This window comes from Prunus avium, chromosome 7, assembly GCF_965620075.1.
Source record: "Prunus avium chromosome 7, drPruAviu1.hap1.1, whole genome shotgun sequence".
Lineage (NCBI taxonomy): Eukaryota > Viridiplantae > Streptophyta > Magnoliopsida > Rosales > Rosaceae > Prunus > Prunus avium.
In genome coordinates this window covers 22,718,193-22,735,709 of record NC_142290.1, presented here as the reverse complement: position 1 = coordinate 22,735,709, position 17,517 = coordinate 22,718,193, and the positions used below count along the sequence as shown (strand labels likewise).

Sequence of the window (17,517 nt, the reverse complement as noted above, 5' to 3'; positions counted from 1 at the left end):
GTAGGTAACTCGATTGCATTGAGCGTATGCAACAAGCCTTTAAACCTCTAGGCATCCCTAGTAGGAGGAGTTGTGTCTCCTGAGGGTTTAACAGATACGATACCCACAAACGTTTTTCTAACTCTACAAAACAAAATGGTTAGAAAACTTAATAGATTTGTTAGTCCTTAAGCAAAACAAAACAAAACAAAATACAAAAAACGTTAACCTTCCAACCAGACAGAAATTTTAACTTCGTAGACATGGCTCAACAAGGAACAAAACAAGCACTAAGGAAGTTCTAAACATTATTCAAGTGCTACCACAATCTCACAAAAATCATGCTCAAGGTGTGTGTGTGAAATAGCCATGAAAATACAACTCATGCTTCTCAAACAACGATATGAATTCCTGCAAGAATGAACACAAGTTTGCCAAGCTAAACCAAAATCAATAGGACTTTACTCATGGATGTAATGTAATGGTTAGAAAAGGAATGGATATTGAAACACAAAGTCTAAGGAACAAAGTAGAGCATGTCATATAAACAAGATCATTGACATTTGAAATGTAAGGCACATAAATTGAATAGCTCACAACTCCAAATTTTGCAATTGAATCACTTCACAATTTGATTTTGACATTTACACACTTTGTATAATATTTGGCCCAATTTTGCGGCTCTTTACCCTAGATCACCTTGATTTCTCCTTATATCACCCTAGGGTCGTGACTACATTGGCCACACTTCTTTTCTCTTTTTCTTTGATTTTTTTTTTTTAATAGCTCATTTATTGCCTTGAATACATTACAATCTGAAATACAATCATACTCTACATGTCCCCTAGATGGTAGGATGTTTAATGGATGATAAGGTGATAGAAAGAAATTGCTAAGTGTTTGGGCACAAAAGGGTTTACAATGGAATATGTATTGTATGGGTTGATGGAGGAAAAAGAAAGAGGCTTAACAAAGATGGCCTAAATCATATCTTAGTTATAACTTAACATTCCAGTGAATCACACAAGCAAAAATGCATACAATTGGGTAAGACATGCAAGAGTTGTATAATCATGGCTAAAGTGCATAAAAAGCTCAAGCATAATTATGTGAGACTTAGCTAGCAAAAGAATAAGATTCAGACCTAACACAATGCTTATCAAATTCCTAAGAGCCATATTAGAAGTTAGACTCAAGATTTATCATTGGTGTGGGAAGGAAAACTGAAAATGACTCAAAGAAAAGAAACATAAGCTAAAAAAAAAACTTTCCAGCACCCCCAAACTTAAATGAAGCATTGTCCTCAATGTTAAAGCAAAGTAAAGATGATTGAGAACATGTAAATGATAAGGGGAAAAGTTAAGAAGAAGGTTTAGAAAGAAAAAAAAAATGAATATATAAGCAACTCACGGATGACCAGTTAAGGGCCTCAGAAAACACAGCCAGGGGATCCGGGAAGGTTGGAGGGGTCACAATGGTCCCGCTTAAAACCCAAACTTCTTAGACACCGAAGGTGTCGCCTAAAGAACTCCTAGACACTGTATTGACGGAAGTGCTCACTGGAGTTACCATAAGTCAGCTCATATGAAAAATCTTTTTAAATTTTTAAATTTTTTATTTTTTTTAAAATTTTTATAAAAAAAAGAAACAGAAATTTAAAATAATAACAAGTAAAGAGAAAGGATTGAAATGCTCCCCCTTGAAGCGATTAGGTCGAGCGTGATGCATTTGGAGGTCGCGACTTCTCCCATTGCTCCACACTTCCCATTCTTATGATTGAGGTTGCCATCTCTCTCCATTTTTATTAAGCTGTTTACATTGCTAAAACAAACACATACAAAAACTTGAAACGGAATTAAAGGATTACGAAATATAAAAAAAAACTAAAAATGAAAGGGAAAAATCAACACAAGTCCAATTCCATGCTTCAAAGCAACAAGCACCAATGGGTTGTGTAAGCTGGGACTTAAACCCAGTTCTCTTGCTTGTTGGGCAATTGTCCTTTTCTGTTGGACTACAAACACAACTTGTCCATTAACGTCATTAACTTTCAAACTTGAAATTGTCCAGTTAAGAAAAAAAATAAAGTAGGAAAGCCAAATAGAATCAAACAATGTTACCGATCCCCGGCAACGGCGCCAAAAACTTGTTGTGTAGATTTCAGCTGCACCAAAATGGATTAAGCTGCATCCTCAACTTGTGATACTCGCAAGTGCACGAACCGTTGGTAGTTTAGCGTATGTAAGTGCGAGGTCGATTCCACAGGGATTGGTGATTGAATGATCCAATTTAGTTTCCCTACACAAAACAGAAATGAAAACAAAGAACATAAAACAAGGAAGAAAGAAATAAGTAACTCAAGCAAATAAGTTCCCAAGTTCAATTAGATTAATGGATTGGTTCTAGCTAAAGTATGATTAAGCCATGGTGTGTGGTCATAACCTTGTGTTCCTAATTCCCTAATTTGATCATTTGTTGTCTAACCTAAAATTAAGCATTAGGAACCCATTAAGCATAGAAGAACAATTTAAACAACCAAGCATGTATCTAATCCCTGTTGTCGAATGTCCATACATACTCTTCCTATTCATAGTTCAATTCGAATTAAAGCATGGTGTATACTCTTAATTCAAACCAAGATAGCTAACATGCAAGCCTAAATGGTGATCAATCATTCAAACTAGCATATTAACTTATAAGCATAATGAATAAGAACAAAAACCATAATTGAAACTTGGAAACTAATTCAACTTGAAAACTTAAGAAAAGAATTTACATAACAAAGAAAAATAAATTACAACTAAGAAGCAAAAGGAAAGCTAGAATTGAGAACTAGAAAGCAAAATTAAGAGAATTTGAGGGAGAGAAGGGAAGGGAGCTCTAGAGAAGTGTTTGAGAGCTCCCCCCCTTGGGGTGTGTTTACAAGCTTAGAGAACTTCCCTATTTATAGGCCTAGGGGAAGTGAACATCTGAATTCAATATGGCTAATACATACAACACTTGTTTTATAAAATCTGAAATGGTTGATGCACTTGTATTAGAAAATCTAAATTGGTTGATGCACTTCACCAATAGATCCCACCAGCAGCCCTAGCTCATCTTCATGTCACCATGACCAAGCTTCCAACCAGAAATGATAGCTCATACCTAGCTCACTATGACCAAGCATCCAACCAGCACATGCTGAGGTCAGCATGACCAGCAACTTCAAGGGCTTACAACTTGGGCTTATCTTAATCAACTTAGGACTTTAAGCACTCTAAATTGAAGTTCAGAATGTCTTCTTTCCAGCCATATGTTATTTGGGCCAATCCAAGGTCGGAGGAAGAAGTTAAGGCCAAAACAAATTGCTAACCCATTTTGCGCGCTGATAAGATCCATCCTGAATATGGTTCGGTGTTTGCTAGGTAACGGACTCCAGATTTATCCAATGGGGCTGAATTGTGGATATGTTATAGTACACACCAATTGGAACAACTTTCATGAAGAATGTGGCCTCATTCGAGCTATGTAGGTTGTTGAAACAAAGCTTGCAATATGACCTACGGAACTGGACTGGCAGGGGGTTGTAGCCAAAATGAGTTTGTCTTTAAGCTCTTCATCTATTCATCCAAATTAGGCCTTAACATGCTTGAATTGCATGAATTATGCTCTCTTGCTCTATTTGCCTACAAAACACACAAAGGGAGGCAAATAACTTAGAATTATAGGAAACTAAGCAAAAGAAGTAAGTAAATAGGGCATGTATATGTATGAAATTATGAGCTTAACACACCCCCAAACTTAGATTTTGCTAGTCCTCGAGCAAAACAAAAGAAAAAAAGAAAAATAAAAAGAAAAACAAAAAAATAAAAACAAAACAAGAAGTTAACTAGACCACTTTCGTAGGTAACTCGATTGCATTGAGCGTATGCAACAAGCCTTTAAACCTCTAGGCATCCCTAGTAGGAGGAGTTGTGTCTCCTGAGGGTTTAACAGATACGATACCCACAAACGTTTTTCTAACTCTACAAAACAAAATGGTTAGAAAACTTAATAGATTTGTTAGTCCTTAAGCAAAACAAAACAAAACAAAATACAAAAAACGTTAACCTTCCAACCAGACAGAAATTTTAACTTCGTAGACATGGCTCAACAAGGAACAAAACAAGCACTAAGGAAGTTCTAAACATTATTCAAGTGCTACCACAATCTCACAAAAATCATGCTCAAGGTGTGTGTGTGAAATAGCCATGAAAATACAACTCATGCTTCTCAAACAACGATATGAATTCCTGCAAGAATGAACACAAGTTTGCCAAGCTAAACCAAAATCAATAGGACTTTACTCATGGATGTAATGTAATGGTTAGAAAAGGAATGGATATTGAAACACAAAGTCTAAGGAACAAAGTAGAGCATGTCATATAAACAAGATCATTGACATTTGAAATGTAAGGCACATAAATTGAATAGCTCACAACTCCAAATTTTGCAATTGAATCACTTCACAATTTGATTTTGACATTTACACACTTTGTATAATATTTGGCCCAATTTTGCGGCTCTTTACCCTAGATCACCTTGATTTCTCCTTATATCACCCTAGGGTCGTGACTACATTGGCCACACTTCTTTTCTCTTTTTCTTTGATTTTTTTTTTTTAATAGCTCATTTATTGCCTTGAATACATTACAATCTGAAATACAATCATACTCTACATGTCCCCTAGATGGTAGGATGTTTAATGGATGATAAGGTGATAGAAAGAAATTGCTAAGTGTTTGGGCACAAAAGGGTTTACAATGGAATATGTATTGTATGGGTTGATGGAGGAAAAAGAAAGAGGCTTAACAAAGATGGCCTAAATCATATCTTAGTTATAACTTAACATTCCAGTGAATCACACAAGCAAAAATGCATACAATTGGGTAAGACATGCAAGAGTTGTATAATCATGGCTAAAGTGCATAAAAAGCTCAAGCATAATTATGTGAGACTTAGCTAGCAAAAGAATAAGATTCAGACCTAACACAATGCTTATCAAATTCCTAAGAGCCATATTAGAAGTTAGACTCAAGATTTATCATTGGTGTGGGAAGGAAAACTGAAAATGACTCAAAGAAAAGAAACATAAGCTAAAAAAAAAACTTTCCAGCACCCCCAAACTTAAATGAAGCATTGTCCTCAATGTTAAAGCAAAGTAAAGATGATTGAGAACATGTAAATGATAAGGGGAAAAGTTAAGAAGAAGGTTTAGAAAGAAAAAAAAAATGAATATATAAGCAACTCACGGATGACCAGTTAAGGGCCTCAGAAAACACAGCCAGGGGATCCGGGAAGGTTGGAGGGGTCACAATGGTCCCGCTTAAAACCCAAACTTCTTAGACACCGAAGGTGTCGCCTAAAGAACTCCTAGACACTGTATTGACGGAAGTGCTCACTGGAGTTACCATAAGTCAGCTCATATGAAAAATCTTTTTAAATTTTTAAATTTTTTATTTTTTTTAAAATTTTTATAAAAAAAAGAAACAGAAATTTAAAATAATAACAAGTAAAGAGAAAGGATTGAAATGCTCCCCCTTGAAGCGATTAGGTCGAGCGTGATGCATTTGGAGGTCGCGACTTCTCCCATTGCTCCACACTTCCCATTCTTATGATTGAGGTTGCCATCTCTCTCCATTTTTATTAAGCTGTTTACATTGCTAAAACAAACACATACAAAAACTTGAAACGGAATTAAAGGATTACGAAATATATAAAAAAACTAAAAATGAAAGGGAAAAATCAACACAAGTCCAATTCCATGCTTCAAAGCAACAAGCACCAATGGGTTGTGTAAGCTGGGACTTAAACCCAGTTCTCTTGCTTGTTGGGCAATTGTCCTTTTCTGTTGGACTACAAACACAACTTGTCCATTAACGTCATTAACTTTCAAACTTGAAATTGTCCAGTTAAGAAAAAAAATAAAGTAGGAAAGCCAAATAGAATCAAACAATGTTACCGATCCCCGGCAACGGCGCCAAAAACTTGTTGTGTAGATTTCAGCTGCACCAAAATGGATTAAGCTGCATCCTCAACTTGTGATACTCGCAAGTGCACGAACCGTTGGTAGTTTAGCGTATGTAAGTGCGAGGTCGATTCCACAGGGATTGGTGATTGAATGATCCAATTTAGTTTCCCTACACAAAACAGAAATGAAAACAAAGAACATAAAACAAGGAAGAAAGAAATAAGTAACTCAAGCAAATAAGTTCCCAAGTTCAATTAGATTAATGGATTGGTTCTAGCTAAAGTATGATTAAGCCATGGTGTGTGGTCATAACCTTGTGTTCCTAATTCCCTAATTTGATCATTTGTTGTCTAACCTAAAATTAAGCATTAGGAACCCATTAAGCATAGAAGAACAATTTAAACAACCAAGCATGTATCTAATCCCTGTTGTCGAATGTCCATACATACTCTTCCTATTCATAGTTCAATTCGAATTAAAGCATGGTGTATACTCTTAATTCAAACCAAGATAGCTAACATGCAAGCCTAAATGGTGATCAATCATTCAAACTAGCATATTAACTTATAAGCATAATGAATAAGAACAAAAACCATAATTGAAACTTGGAAACTAATTCAACTTGAAAACTTAAGAAAAGAATTTACATAACAAAGAAAAATAAATTACAACTAAGAAGCAAAAGGAAAGCTAGAATTGAGAACTAGAAAGCAAAATTAAGAGAATTTGAGGGAGAGAAGGGAAGGGAGCTCTAGAGAAGTGTTTGAGAGCTCCCCCCCTTGGGGTGTGTTTACAAGCTTAGAGAACTTCCCTATTTATAGGCCTAGGGGAAGTGAACATCTGAATTCAATATGGCTAATACATACAACACTTGTTTTATAAAATCTGAAATGGTTGATGCACTTGTATTAGAAAATCTAAATTGGTTGATGCACTTCACCAATAGATCCCACCAGCAGCCCTAGCTCATCTTCATGTCACCATGACCAAGCTTCCAACCAGAAATGATAGCTCATACCTAGCTCACTATGACCAAGCATCCAACCAGCACATGCTGAGGTCAGCATGACCAGCAACTTCAAGGGCTTACAACTTGGGCTTATCTTAATCAAATTAGGACTTTAAGCACTCTAAATTGAAGTTCAGAATGTCTTCTTTCCAGCCATATGTTATTTGGGCCAATCCAAGGTCGGAGGAAGAAGTTAAGGCCAAAACAACTTGCTAACTCATTTTGCGCGCTGATAAGATCCATCCTGAGCATGGTTCTGTGTTTGCTAGGTAACGGACTCCAGATTTATCCAATGGGGCTGAATTGTGGATATGTTATAGTACACACCAATTGGAACAACTTTCATGAAGAATGTGGCCTCATTCGAGCTATGTAGGTTGTTGAAACAAAGCTTGCAATATGACCTACGGAACTGGACTGGCAGGGGGTTGTAGCCAAAATGAGTTTGTCTTTAAGCTCTTCATCTATTCATCCAAATTAGGCCTTAACATGCTTGAATTGCATGAATTATGCTCTCTTGCTCTATTTGCCTACAAAACACACAAAGGGAGGCAAATAACTTAGAATTATAGGAAACTAAGCAAAAGAAGTAAGTAAATAGGGCATGTATATGTATGAAATTATGAGCTTAACACTAAACCAATGTCAGAGAAACCCCTAAACCAATTTCATAGAAACCCATAAACCCTAAACCAATTTAAGAGAAACTCCTAAACCAATTTGAGAGAAACCCCTCAACCCTAAACCAATTTCGAACGAACCCCTATATCAATTTCATATAAACCCCTAAACCAATTTCATAAAAACCATACACCCTAAACCAACTTCAAAGAAACCCCTAAACCCAAAGAAAATGACGATGAGCAGTACATTTTGGATGTGAACGGTGGAGTTAAGCTTCGATGAACAAACACCGCTGAGGGAGGAAGACCACTGCGTCAGAGAGAGAGAGAGAGAGAGAGAGAGAGAGAGAAAGAGAGAGAGACAGCTGCACGAGAGAGAGAGCTGTGCAAGAGAGACTGAGAAAGACCGAAGACAGAGTGAGAGATGAGCGAAGACAGAGTGAGAGTTGAGCGACAGAGAGACAGAGCGAAGAGAGAGTGAGAGTGAGCGACAGAGAGAGACGGAGCCAAGAGAGCTGAGACCTGAGCAACAGAGACAGAGAGAGCTGAGCGACAGAGAGAGTGAGAGGGGCGATAGAGAAAGTGAGAGGCGCGATAGAGAGAAAACAAAATTTCAGCAACAGTGATATGTGTGCAATCAGTGAGCAATAAAAATGTATTTATAGGTGATAGTTTTAAAATTTTAGGGGAGGAGTGGTATTTTCAAAAAAAATTATAAAATAGGTGGCATTTTGAGCTATTTCCCTTAAAGTTTTATACTTTCTTCATTTTTTAGGGGAGGAGTGGTATTTATATGCAAATTAATATATGACTTGTTTGTTGGGTTGGGTTGCTGTAGATGTTAGAGCAATTCAACCAGGATTTGACTCTATCTGGTAAAATCTCAACTGGCCATTTCTATATTGCATTTGAGTTTACAGGAAGATGGCAAAAGGACGATGTCAACACAAAAACCATCAGAAAATATTTTTTTTTTGGCTTTTTATCACAAATGGTCCTTGACGTTTATGAAATTATCACGAATGGTCCTTGAGGTTTTTTTGTGACACTAATAGTCCTTAACGTTTGGACTTTTTATCACAAATGGTCCCTGCCGTCAAAAATTCTGTTAAGTGTATAATGTGGAAGATAAGTAGAGCCCACATGTCCAATCACATTGTGACATTTGGATTAAATAAATAAATAAATATTTTTTTGATGAAAATCCATTAAAAAAACCATTTAGCCTCTCTCTCTCTCTCTCTCTCTCTCTCTCTCTCTCTCTCTCTCTACTCTTCAAGTTTTTCAATCCCGAAGACCAAGTTCAAGCTTAAGTTCATCATCCTCTTCAAATAGACAAAGACCAAGAAAAGCCTGGGATGAATTGTAGAGAAATTGAAGCAAATGAGAAGAAAATGGATCAGGAGAAAACAAACCGTGCATATAGAGAAGAGATGATGTGATACTCAAACTAGAGGAGGACAATCAGAAGGTTCAAGATTAGCTAAAATGGAGGAAGGAGCAGTTCAGACATCTAGAAGAAGCACATGACAAGCTCCAAGAACAGTTTCTTATTCTCTCGGCGACCCACATAGAGAGAGAGAGAGAGAGAGAGAGAGAGAGAGAGAGAGAGAGAGAGAGAGAGAGGCTAAATGGTTTTTTAATGGATTTTCATCAAAAAAATATTTATTTATTTATTTAATCCACATGTCATGATGTGATTGGACATGTGGGCTCCACTTATCTTCCACATCATACACTTAACATAATTTTTTACGGCAGGGACCATTTGTGATAAAAAGTCCAAACGTTAAGGACTATTAGTGTCACAAAAAAACCTCAAGGACCATTCGTGATAATTTCGTAAACGTCAAGGACCATTTGTGATAAAAAGCCTTTTTTTTTTAATATACCAAAATGTTTTTTTTTCCCCATCAATAAACATCCCAAGTTCCACAATTATGAGAATGAGTTGGTTGATGTAATCTTGTCTTATAGATTTTGGCAAAAACAAAATAAAAAATAAAATCTTATCATATGTATAACTTGGTCAGACTATTTATCCGGAACAACACCAAACACTTTATAATATTATGGATAAACAGTCAATACTATTTGAAGCAAATTAATATTATTTGACATAAATTAGTAAGTACAATCCAACGTACCAAACAAGTCCTATATATGTAAAGGAATTTAAACTTGCGTGCAAGATGACGGGCCACTACCCTAACCCACATTTGCTTATCAATGTCTTTTTATATCAATTTAATCATAAAATCTTTCGATGAATCAATGGGTGAATAAATCATGAGTCGCGTAATATGACCTTTTTTTAAGTCTGAACTATTTATTTATTTTTAAAACAAGTTCAGATGTGAAAAATAAAGATAAAATGCCATTTTGGTAATTACGTGTTTTAAAAAAGGAGCGTAGTGTAAAGTCATATAAAGTAACCGTTGAAACCCCATTCATCATCTATCATTTATTTTGGGGAAATTGGCGGCTTTGCCCCCGGCGCAGCTAATTTATTCAATATTATCCCTATTTTGAAATCTAATCACAAATATCCTCTATAAAAACTCCCTATTGACAACTTATTGCCCATCCTTCACTTAGGTTTTTTTTGTTCTCAGTCGTTGGTCTTCTTCTTCCTCTTCTATCTAGTCTCTTCCTCATCCTCTTCTTCCTTCTGCCAAACCTCACAGGAATCCACCTCCACTACAGAATCTCGCTTAACTCAATCTCCTCTTAGTTATATCTTCAAATTAGGAGCTAATTTGAACCTCAAGGTTGAACCCCAAATTTGGAATCGAACCCTAGCCAAGGCGTGACTCACCACCTCCGTCGTTGGCCTCCATAACAAAGCCACAATCGTGACTCTCCACCTCCGTCGTCGACTTCCACCACAAAGCCACGACACCTTCATCTTCGATCTTCACTGTGGTGAGTTCTAATATTGGTTTTGTTTTTTTTTTTTTTTTTGGGTTTCTGTTATTGATTGAGATTATTGGGTGATTACTTTTACTATTTTGAATGAGACAATAATGGGTTTTGTTGTGGTTTGTTTGCTGTTTCTGTGATTGAATGAAATTTACCAACTATTTCTTGTGGTTGTCAAGCTCTTGGACTTGGATACATTGTTTTGTACTTAAGATTTGTCTCTGAAATCATGCATACACTGTTTTGTGATTGAAACTTGGACATGCAGACCTCCTTAAAAGTGGTGTATTCACTCTTTTGTGATTGTGATTTGTCTGTGAAATCGCTTAGGTGATATATCAAATTAGGACTTCTAGCTTTTCTGAGCAACCTGTAAGAATACATATAAAACTCATAGATGCTCTCTGAAATAACAGTAATGTGGGTTTTAACTGTAGGAAACCAACATCATAATTTGAAACCAGTAGCACCACCAACAAATGCAAGATTCTCATCCTTTACTTCTTTTGAAAGTGATTGGAGAGTTTGTAAGTTTTATGAGAATGCCAATATTTTAACATACTTTTGATAGTGTAAAGTTGGCGTATGTTGGATCTTTGTTTTCTCTTTTTTCGTAATTCAATCCTAGATCTGTTTTTGGTGCAGTCTATACAATCCTCAAGGTTGGTATCATGCCAAGGTTGTGTTGGTGCCGTGAAAAGGGTTCTTGGAAAACTTGAAGGTTTGTTGACAACTCTGTGCATTTATCTAGTTCCATTGTCTTGCTCTTCTTCTTCTCTGAGACTGTGCTTCTTTAATTGTTTGAACAATGCCAAATGCACTATTGATGATTTCCTGATTTCCTGATTTGTATTTTTATTCGCCTGCGAGGACACACATTCACTTCACCCATGTTTATAATTACTTTAATATTGCAATTGAGTAGTATAAAATTGTGTGCATGAATGTGAACTTTAATTTTGCAATGGTACTGTCTTGTGAAAGCTTGCCATATGAAGAATTGGGTCATTTAGAAAAGCCAACAATCTATATGAATTTTGATAATGGTTTCAATTGTGATTGAATATTATGTTTTTGTTTCCATTATGATTGAATAATTTACTTCTAATTTGCATTTTTAATCCATTTTATACAGATGGAAGATTGTCTTGTTTCAAGTGGCGGTGTTCTTTTGGGGAGGAAATTGCTAACTTTTAGCTTAAATTCGGGTCTAAGAGGAAATGTCCTGGAATTTTAATGATAGATATAAATTGTGTTAAAATTCCTGACCAAGAGGAGATGTAAATTTTTTGCTTTTTGCCACTTTCTTATGTATATCTTAAGATGTAATGAGATAACATTGCTTCCATAGTAGGGAAATTGGGAAATTATGGGTATAACAATGTGATTTCATCAAGGACGTCACATCCTTTTTTGAGAAAACACGTTATATACATTCAGTGTATATTACGTGTATATTGTCTATATATTGCTTGTTTATTGTTTGTGTATAACCATTTATTGCCTTTTATTGTCATTGTATTGTATGTTTATTGCCAATTTATAGCTTGTGTCATTCTTTAAGGAAAAATTAATATAAACTCTTATGGCTTGTTGCCCATGTATATGGCTTATATTGCGTAGGTATTGCCCCTATATATGGCTTGTATTGCCTATGTATTGTGCAAATAGGAGGACTCTCAAACCAATTAATGCAAAAAATAGCAAAAACCAATTAATACGGTGAAAATAAGAACGCAATAGGAGGCTATATAGTAGCAATACTAAGGCAATATGAGGCTATTGTCTTAATATTGCCTTTGTATTGTACAGATAGTGTATGCATATTGCCACCCTATTGGATGTATATTGTAATACTATTGCTATCGTATTGTGGTTATATTGCTCTAATATTGCCTCTATAGTGTACGTATATTGGCCTAATATTGCTATTATATCGTATGTCAATGGCCATTTGGTCTAATAACAGTCTCAACTTCGTTGAAAGTAATCCTGAATTCAAATCTCACGGACACGACAATTGTTATCCATCCTTATATTAGCATGAATTGATGTTGACCTTTAAAATGATAGTTGGAGTTGCACATCGATTCATATTCAAAAGGAAAGTAATTCTCTCCCTCAATGAATCTTCGTTCAAAAGAAGGCAGCTATCAAATATTGGGTACAAAAATGCAAGATCCACGGTAAATTAATTGGGCACAAACCACATATTACAAAACCATGATGATTTTTGGCATGCTTGAAAAGAGAAGGGCCAAATACAACAGAAAAGAAAATCCATTCAAGCTTCTCACCAAACATGGCTCAAGAACTCGACCATGGTTTCAATCCAAACCTACCCAACAAGGGCATACCACGTGTCCATCGTAACAGAAGAGTGGCATTTACAAAGCATGAACTGCAATATGTTTCTTTTTCTCCTAAACAAAATTGTTACTAAAATGGAACAAAAGATCCCTAACATAGAGCAATACAAGCAAAGATAGTCAATTTTCATACACACAAAATTAGTTCTCATCCATCCCTGCAGGCTGATCTCTCTTACTAGGGCCACCTGCTGGTTTTGCCATTATAATCTGCAAGATAGTCAAAGCACTGTCAACAACCTTTTTTTTAACGAAGGTATTAAACATTAAATAGGCTGCAATCAGATAGATTTATCATTTCTCACACATTTTTAGCTAGCCAGAAACCCCCCAGCATATAGATTTTCTATTTACTATCAAGCCTTCTGCACTGAAGCCATATTCATTATAAAGTTCAACATTTCCCAAAAGTAGCTTTCATTTTTATTTTATTTTTCCAAGTTAAAAACTAACATTTGCGACCGTTCTTTTGAGTTATAAAGGAGTTTGTGTTCTGAGTACACACGTGCATACATGCATCTGTGCCAAGTTAGGGGAACTTTGAAAAAAAAAAAAAAGACTTCACAAAAAGTATAAAAGTATAAAATAAAATAAATAAAAAGAATAGTCAACTAATTCATAAAGCCTCGACTTTTTTTATATTTTTAAACTGTATGTAGTTTAGCATTTTTTTTGCTTTGGCCTCAAAGATGCAATCAGGGATTCATAGATGTAGTTCATACCAAATTAGGGTACTTCAAAATTAGGAAAACCATTGACAAATACGTAGTAACTAGTTACCTGATCTACCTGTAGAACAGTGCAGGCAGCATCTGCAGCATACTTGAGAGCAAAGAACCTGCAACAAACAGCCCAAGAAAGAAGATTGATACTTATATCTCATACGAAACAACTTCCTGGCCAACTTAAACATATTGATTTCAATAAATTAATGAAACAGAACTATCTAAAGTTCATAAAATACCCAAAATGTTTGAAGTCGAGATGTTTCCAAGTTACTATTTATCAGTTATCCAAAGAAATCCTCACTTATTCCCGAATGCTATAATTTGTAAAAATCCTAAATGCAAACCATCGATACTATTTGTAAAACAAATAAAAAATATAAAGGTTGGCATTGTCACTCTGTTATCCTCTAGAAACCAACCATCTAATGAAAAAGAAAGATAAGAAACCTTTCGTAGTGGATATGTGGCTTAACTATTTACACAAATGAAATATAATAAAGAAAATAACTGAATGACTGGGTCCCATGGTGAATAAAGGCTTTCAGCACAAAGATGTAGTTGTTAGACCACCAAATCATGAACTAAATTCTATACATCATATATGCATAACCTCCTAGCCCTATTAGCCGGCCAATGGACTTCAAAATGCACCACAATCCTCAAAACACCCATGCCAGTAAGTCATAGTTTGATACAGAAAATCAAGTCCAAGATTGAATTACGAAAAATAGAGAAAACCAAGATCCAACATATGCCAACTTTACAATATTAAACTTATGTTAAAATATTGGCATTCTCATAAAACTTACAAACTCCAGTCACTTTTGGAGATATCCTCCACCTCCAGACATAATCAATTTATATAGTTCATTTAAAAATCACATCCCAAAACAGAACAAACAAATTCAGATCATTGAACCAAATAACTATGTTTTTTCAATTGTTTTTTGTCAGAATAAAAACCAAACTCAGTAATCCAATTCAATAAGCAAAAGAAAATCTTCAAAATCATTGTAGATTGGACAAGCTTCAAGCATAATATTCCTAAAGACAAACTGAAAAATATTTGTTGCACAATCCCAAAATTTTGGTTCAAAAAGTTCTTGTATAATCCCACTGAAATAACATTCTCTACACAAGCTGAAAATATAGAGAGAGTAAAATTTTAAATTAAACCCATAATTATGTTTCAACAAATTTCTGTACAATCTCACCCAAATTTGCCTTGGAGGGACTTGAACTCACATCAAGCACCAAAAACCCAAACCCATATATGAAATTGAAACAAGGAGAAGAAAACCCAAATGTGCAGGAGAAAAGCCAAGCTGGTTACCTGAGACGCCATCTCTAGGCATGGAGGTTGAGAGAGAGTGAGAGATGAAGGTGGAAAGGTGGTCGTCGCCGATTTGGGTTAGGGTTTCTGAGGAGGTAACAGTGACTGTCGCTGATGTGGGTGCGAACGAGAGAGAGAGAGAGAGAGAGAGAGAGAGAGAGAGAGAGAGAGAGAGAGAAGAGAGGAGGGGAAGGGAGATTCTATGGTGGAGCTGAATATAACTAAGATATAACTAAGAGGAGATAGAGTTAGGGAGATTCTATGGAGGATGTGGATTTTGTGAGGTTTGGGAGAAGGAAGAAGAGGAAGAGGAAGAGCAACGACTGAGAAAAAAAAAAACTAAGTGAAGGATGGGCAATAGGCTGTCAATAGGGAGTTTTTATAAGGGGCATTAGTGATTGAGTTTCAAAATAAGGATATTAGTGAATAAATTAGGTGAGCCAGGGTTAAAGCCGCCAATTTCCCTTTATTTTGAACTGAGCCGGACAAAGAACCAACTTTGCAGCATCTGACCAGTTTTAGAGAATTCGCGTTGTATTCCAAAGTCGCAAGATATCGATTGCTTACTTGAAACACTTTCGGTGAGTTTTCCCACATTTTTAAGAAATCTGTATGATTTAATCTAATTCGTTTATTAGGGTTTAGGTTTGAATTGTAATTTGGGAAATTACAATTCTTGGGAATTTTTTTTGAATTGTAATTTGAATTGTGGTTCTTAACCTTCTAATTGTTTCGGTTTCAAGAAAAAAAGGAGTTATAATTTTCAATAGACTCGGTGTTACAGAACTTTTCTGGGATTTGGATTTGGATTTGGTGTTCTTGTTTTATTCAAATATTTGTACAGTGAAAACAAGAATTTGAATTTAAGATTCAGATGGTACCCATTAGAAATGATTGAAAATGATGGTGAATGGTGATGAGGGATACATATTAGTGATGCAAATAAATAAGAATTTGGTGTATTTTTTTCCCATTGCCATTTGAGGTTCGTAGTTTTATAAGATCTTGGATTCTGGATAGTATTTCTTTCACTTCAGTTTAAGTGTTCAATTAGTTTCAGAATTCTGGATATATATTTCTTTATCTGAGGCCACATCTTGTATGGAAGTTTGTGATGTGAAGGATTGTTCTAAGTGTTTTTATTTTCATTTGTTTCTGCAGTTAGAAGAAAATTAAATCGAAAAGTGGGTACAGAAAACAACAATGGCATCACAAGTTGGTCGTGTGATTCACGATCAGCATCTTAATGTTCAATCTAATGGTACTTCTCAAGCCTACCAATTATTTTCTTTTGCCTAAAATTCTTGTTGGGCTATTTTAGTGTAACCCTTATAACATGTATCACAGGTGCTTCTGTTGTGGGAAAGGGTGATACAGTTAAATTAAAACACAAAGGAAAGGGAGCCTTGGTGGAAGGAAACCGCTCGGTGATTTATCCAATTCCGGGAAGCCTGCACTCAATCAGGTATCGAAAAATCAGCATTCCAAGAATTCTGCCACAGGAGCTTCTATTGTGGGAAATGGAGATGTTTTAAAAACACAAATGAGAGGGCTTGGTGGAAGGAAACCGCTTGGTGACATATCGAATTCGGGGAAGCCTGTTCTCTCCCAGGCATCAAAAAAGCAGCCTTCCAAGAATTTTCCTGTCGTTGAGGAAGTGGCCAGCCTTCCTAAAATCGTTCATGATGCAAGCACTAGGAAAGGTGTTTTTAAAGCCTCAGAGAAAGTGCAGACCCGTAGCAGGAATACGCTATCTCACATTTCAAACTCAGTGAAACCAAATCTGCAGAAGAACCACAGCATGAAGCTAAAGGTTATGGCAGAAGAACCCCTTTGTCCTAGTGCTATTGCAGAGGAAGGGTTCTTACACAATCATCAAGAATGCATCAAAGCACAGAACAAGGCCGTGGACTTGGATCAACTTCTGATGAATTTCAGTGAACTTAAGGCAAGTCTGCATTTCCTTTTTCTTCCTTTTCTGAAGTTATTTTGTCGGTTTGGATTTCCTAACAATGCGGTTTTTTCGTCTTTGTTTTCAGCTGGAGAGTCCCTTGAGGTGCAAGAATTTGGAAGAGATGTCTGAAAAACTTGACTCTCCACCTCCTGTATTTGAATCACCAAAATACTACACTCCATATGAGGATTTTGATGAGCTCTCTGACAAGCTTGACTATCCACCAATTGACTATACTGATTTCCCTTGGATTTCAGAGGACTGTGATTTCAAGTTGATGTCTCCAAATCACTGATTCCTTTGAATTTCCAGACTCTGCTTTATCAACATATGAAGTTCAAGGAGAATCAATGAATGTTTTGTAAATTTTGGTTGTTCCATCCATCCATCAACTTGAAATTGATATAGTAAGTCCTTTTAGAGGGTTTGGTTTATGTTAATTGTGTAGAACTCTGTTTGTAGTGTCACTTTGTTTCTTTTGGCCTTTTTGTTAATTGAGAATTTGAATGTACAGAACTGCTTGTTCCAAAACTCCATTGTAATGTACTGTAGAGTATGAATGTTTTGACTCTTTTGTTTAACTCACATACAGTTAATGTATCTACCTA

The 17,517-nt window shown here is 35.8% G+C and overlaps 1 protein-coding gene and 1 long non-coding RNA gene across 2 annotated transcripts; both read left to right on the top strand.

The window, feature by feature from the left end:
• The first annotated feature begins 10,454 nt into the window (after positions 1-10,454).
• LOC148293151 (uncharacterized) lies at positions 10,455-11,732 on the top strand. The gene is made up of 3 exons (XR_015825617.1): positions 10,455-10,528; positions 11,171-11,246; positions 11,661-11,732. It is a non-coding gene; the product is annotated as an uncharacterized LOC148293151 (long non-coding RNA).
• A 3,693-nt stretch (positions 11,733-15,425) lies between these two features.
• On the top strand, positions 15,426-17,490 carry LOC148293150 (uncharacterized). Its single transcript, XM_088244450.1, has 4 exons — positions 15,426-15,536; positions 16,117-16,216; positions 16,303-16,903; positions 16,995-17,490. The coding sequence occupies exons 3-4, from the start codon at positions 16,499-16,501 to the stop codon at positions 17,202-17,204; spliced, it is 615 nt and encodes a 204-aa protein (XP_088100576.1). The 5' UTR covers positions 15,426-15,536; positions 16,117-16,216; positions 16,303-16,498; the 3' UTR covers positions 17,205-17,490.
• The last annotated feature ends 27 nt before the right edge of the window (positions 17,491-17,517 follow it).

Excerpts from the sequence above, each read along its gene's own strand:
- LOC148293150 (XM_088244450.1), top strand. The coding sequence starts at position 16,499 with ATGAGAGGGCTTGGTGGAAGGAAACCGCTTGGTGACATATCGAATTCG. Across the intron at positions 16,904-16,994 it reads TGAATTTCAGTGAACTTAAG|CTGGAGAGTCCCTTGAGGTG; the intron begins GCAAGTCTGCAT and ends CTTTGTTTTCAG.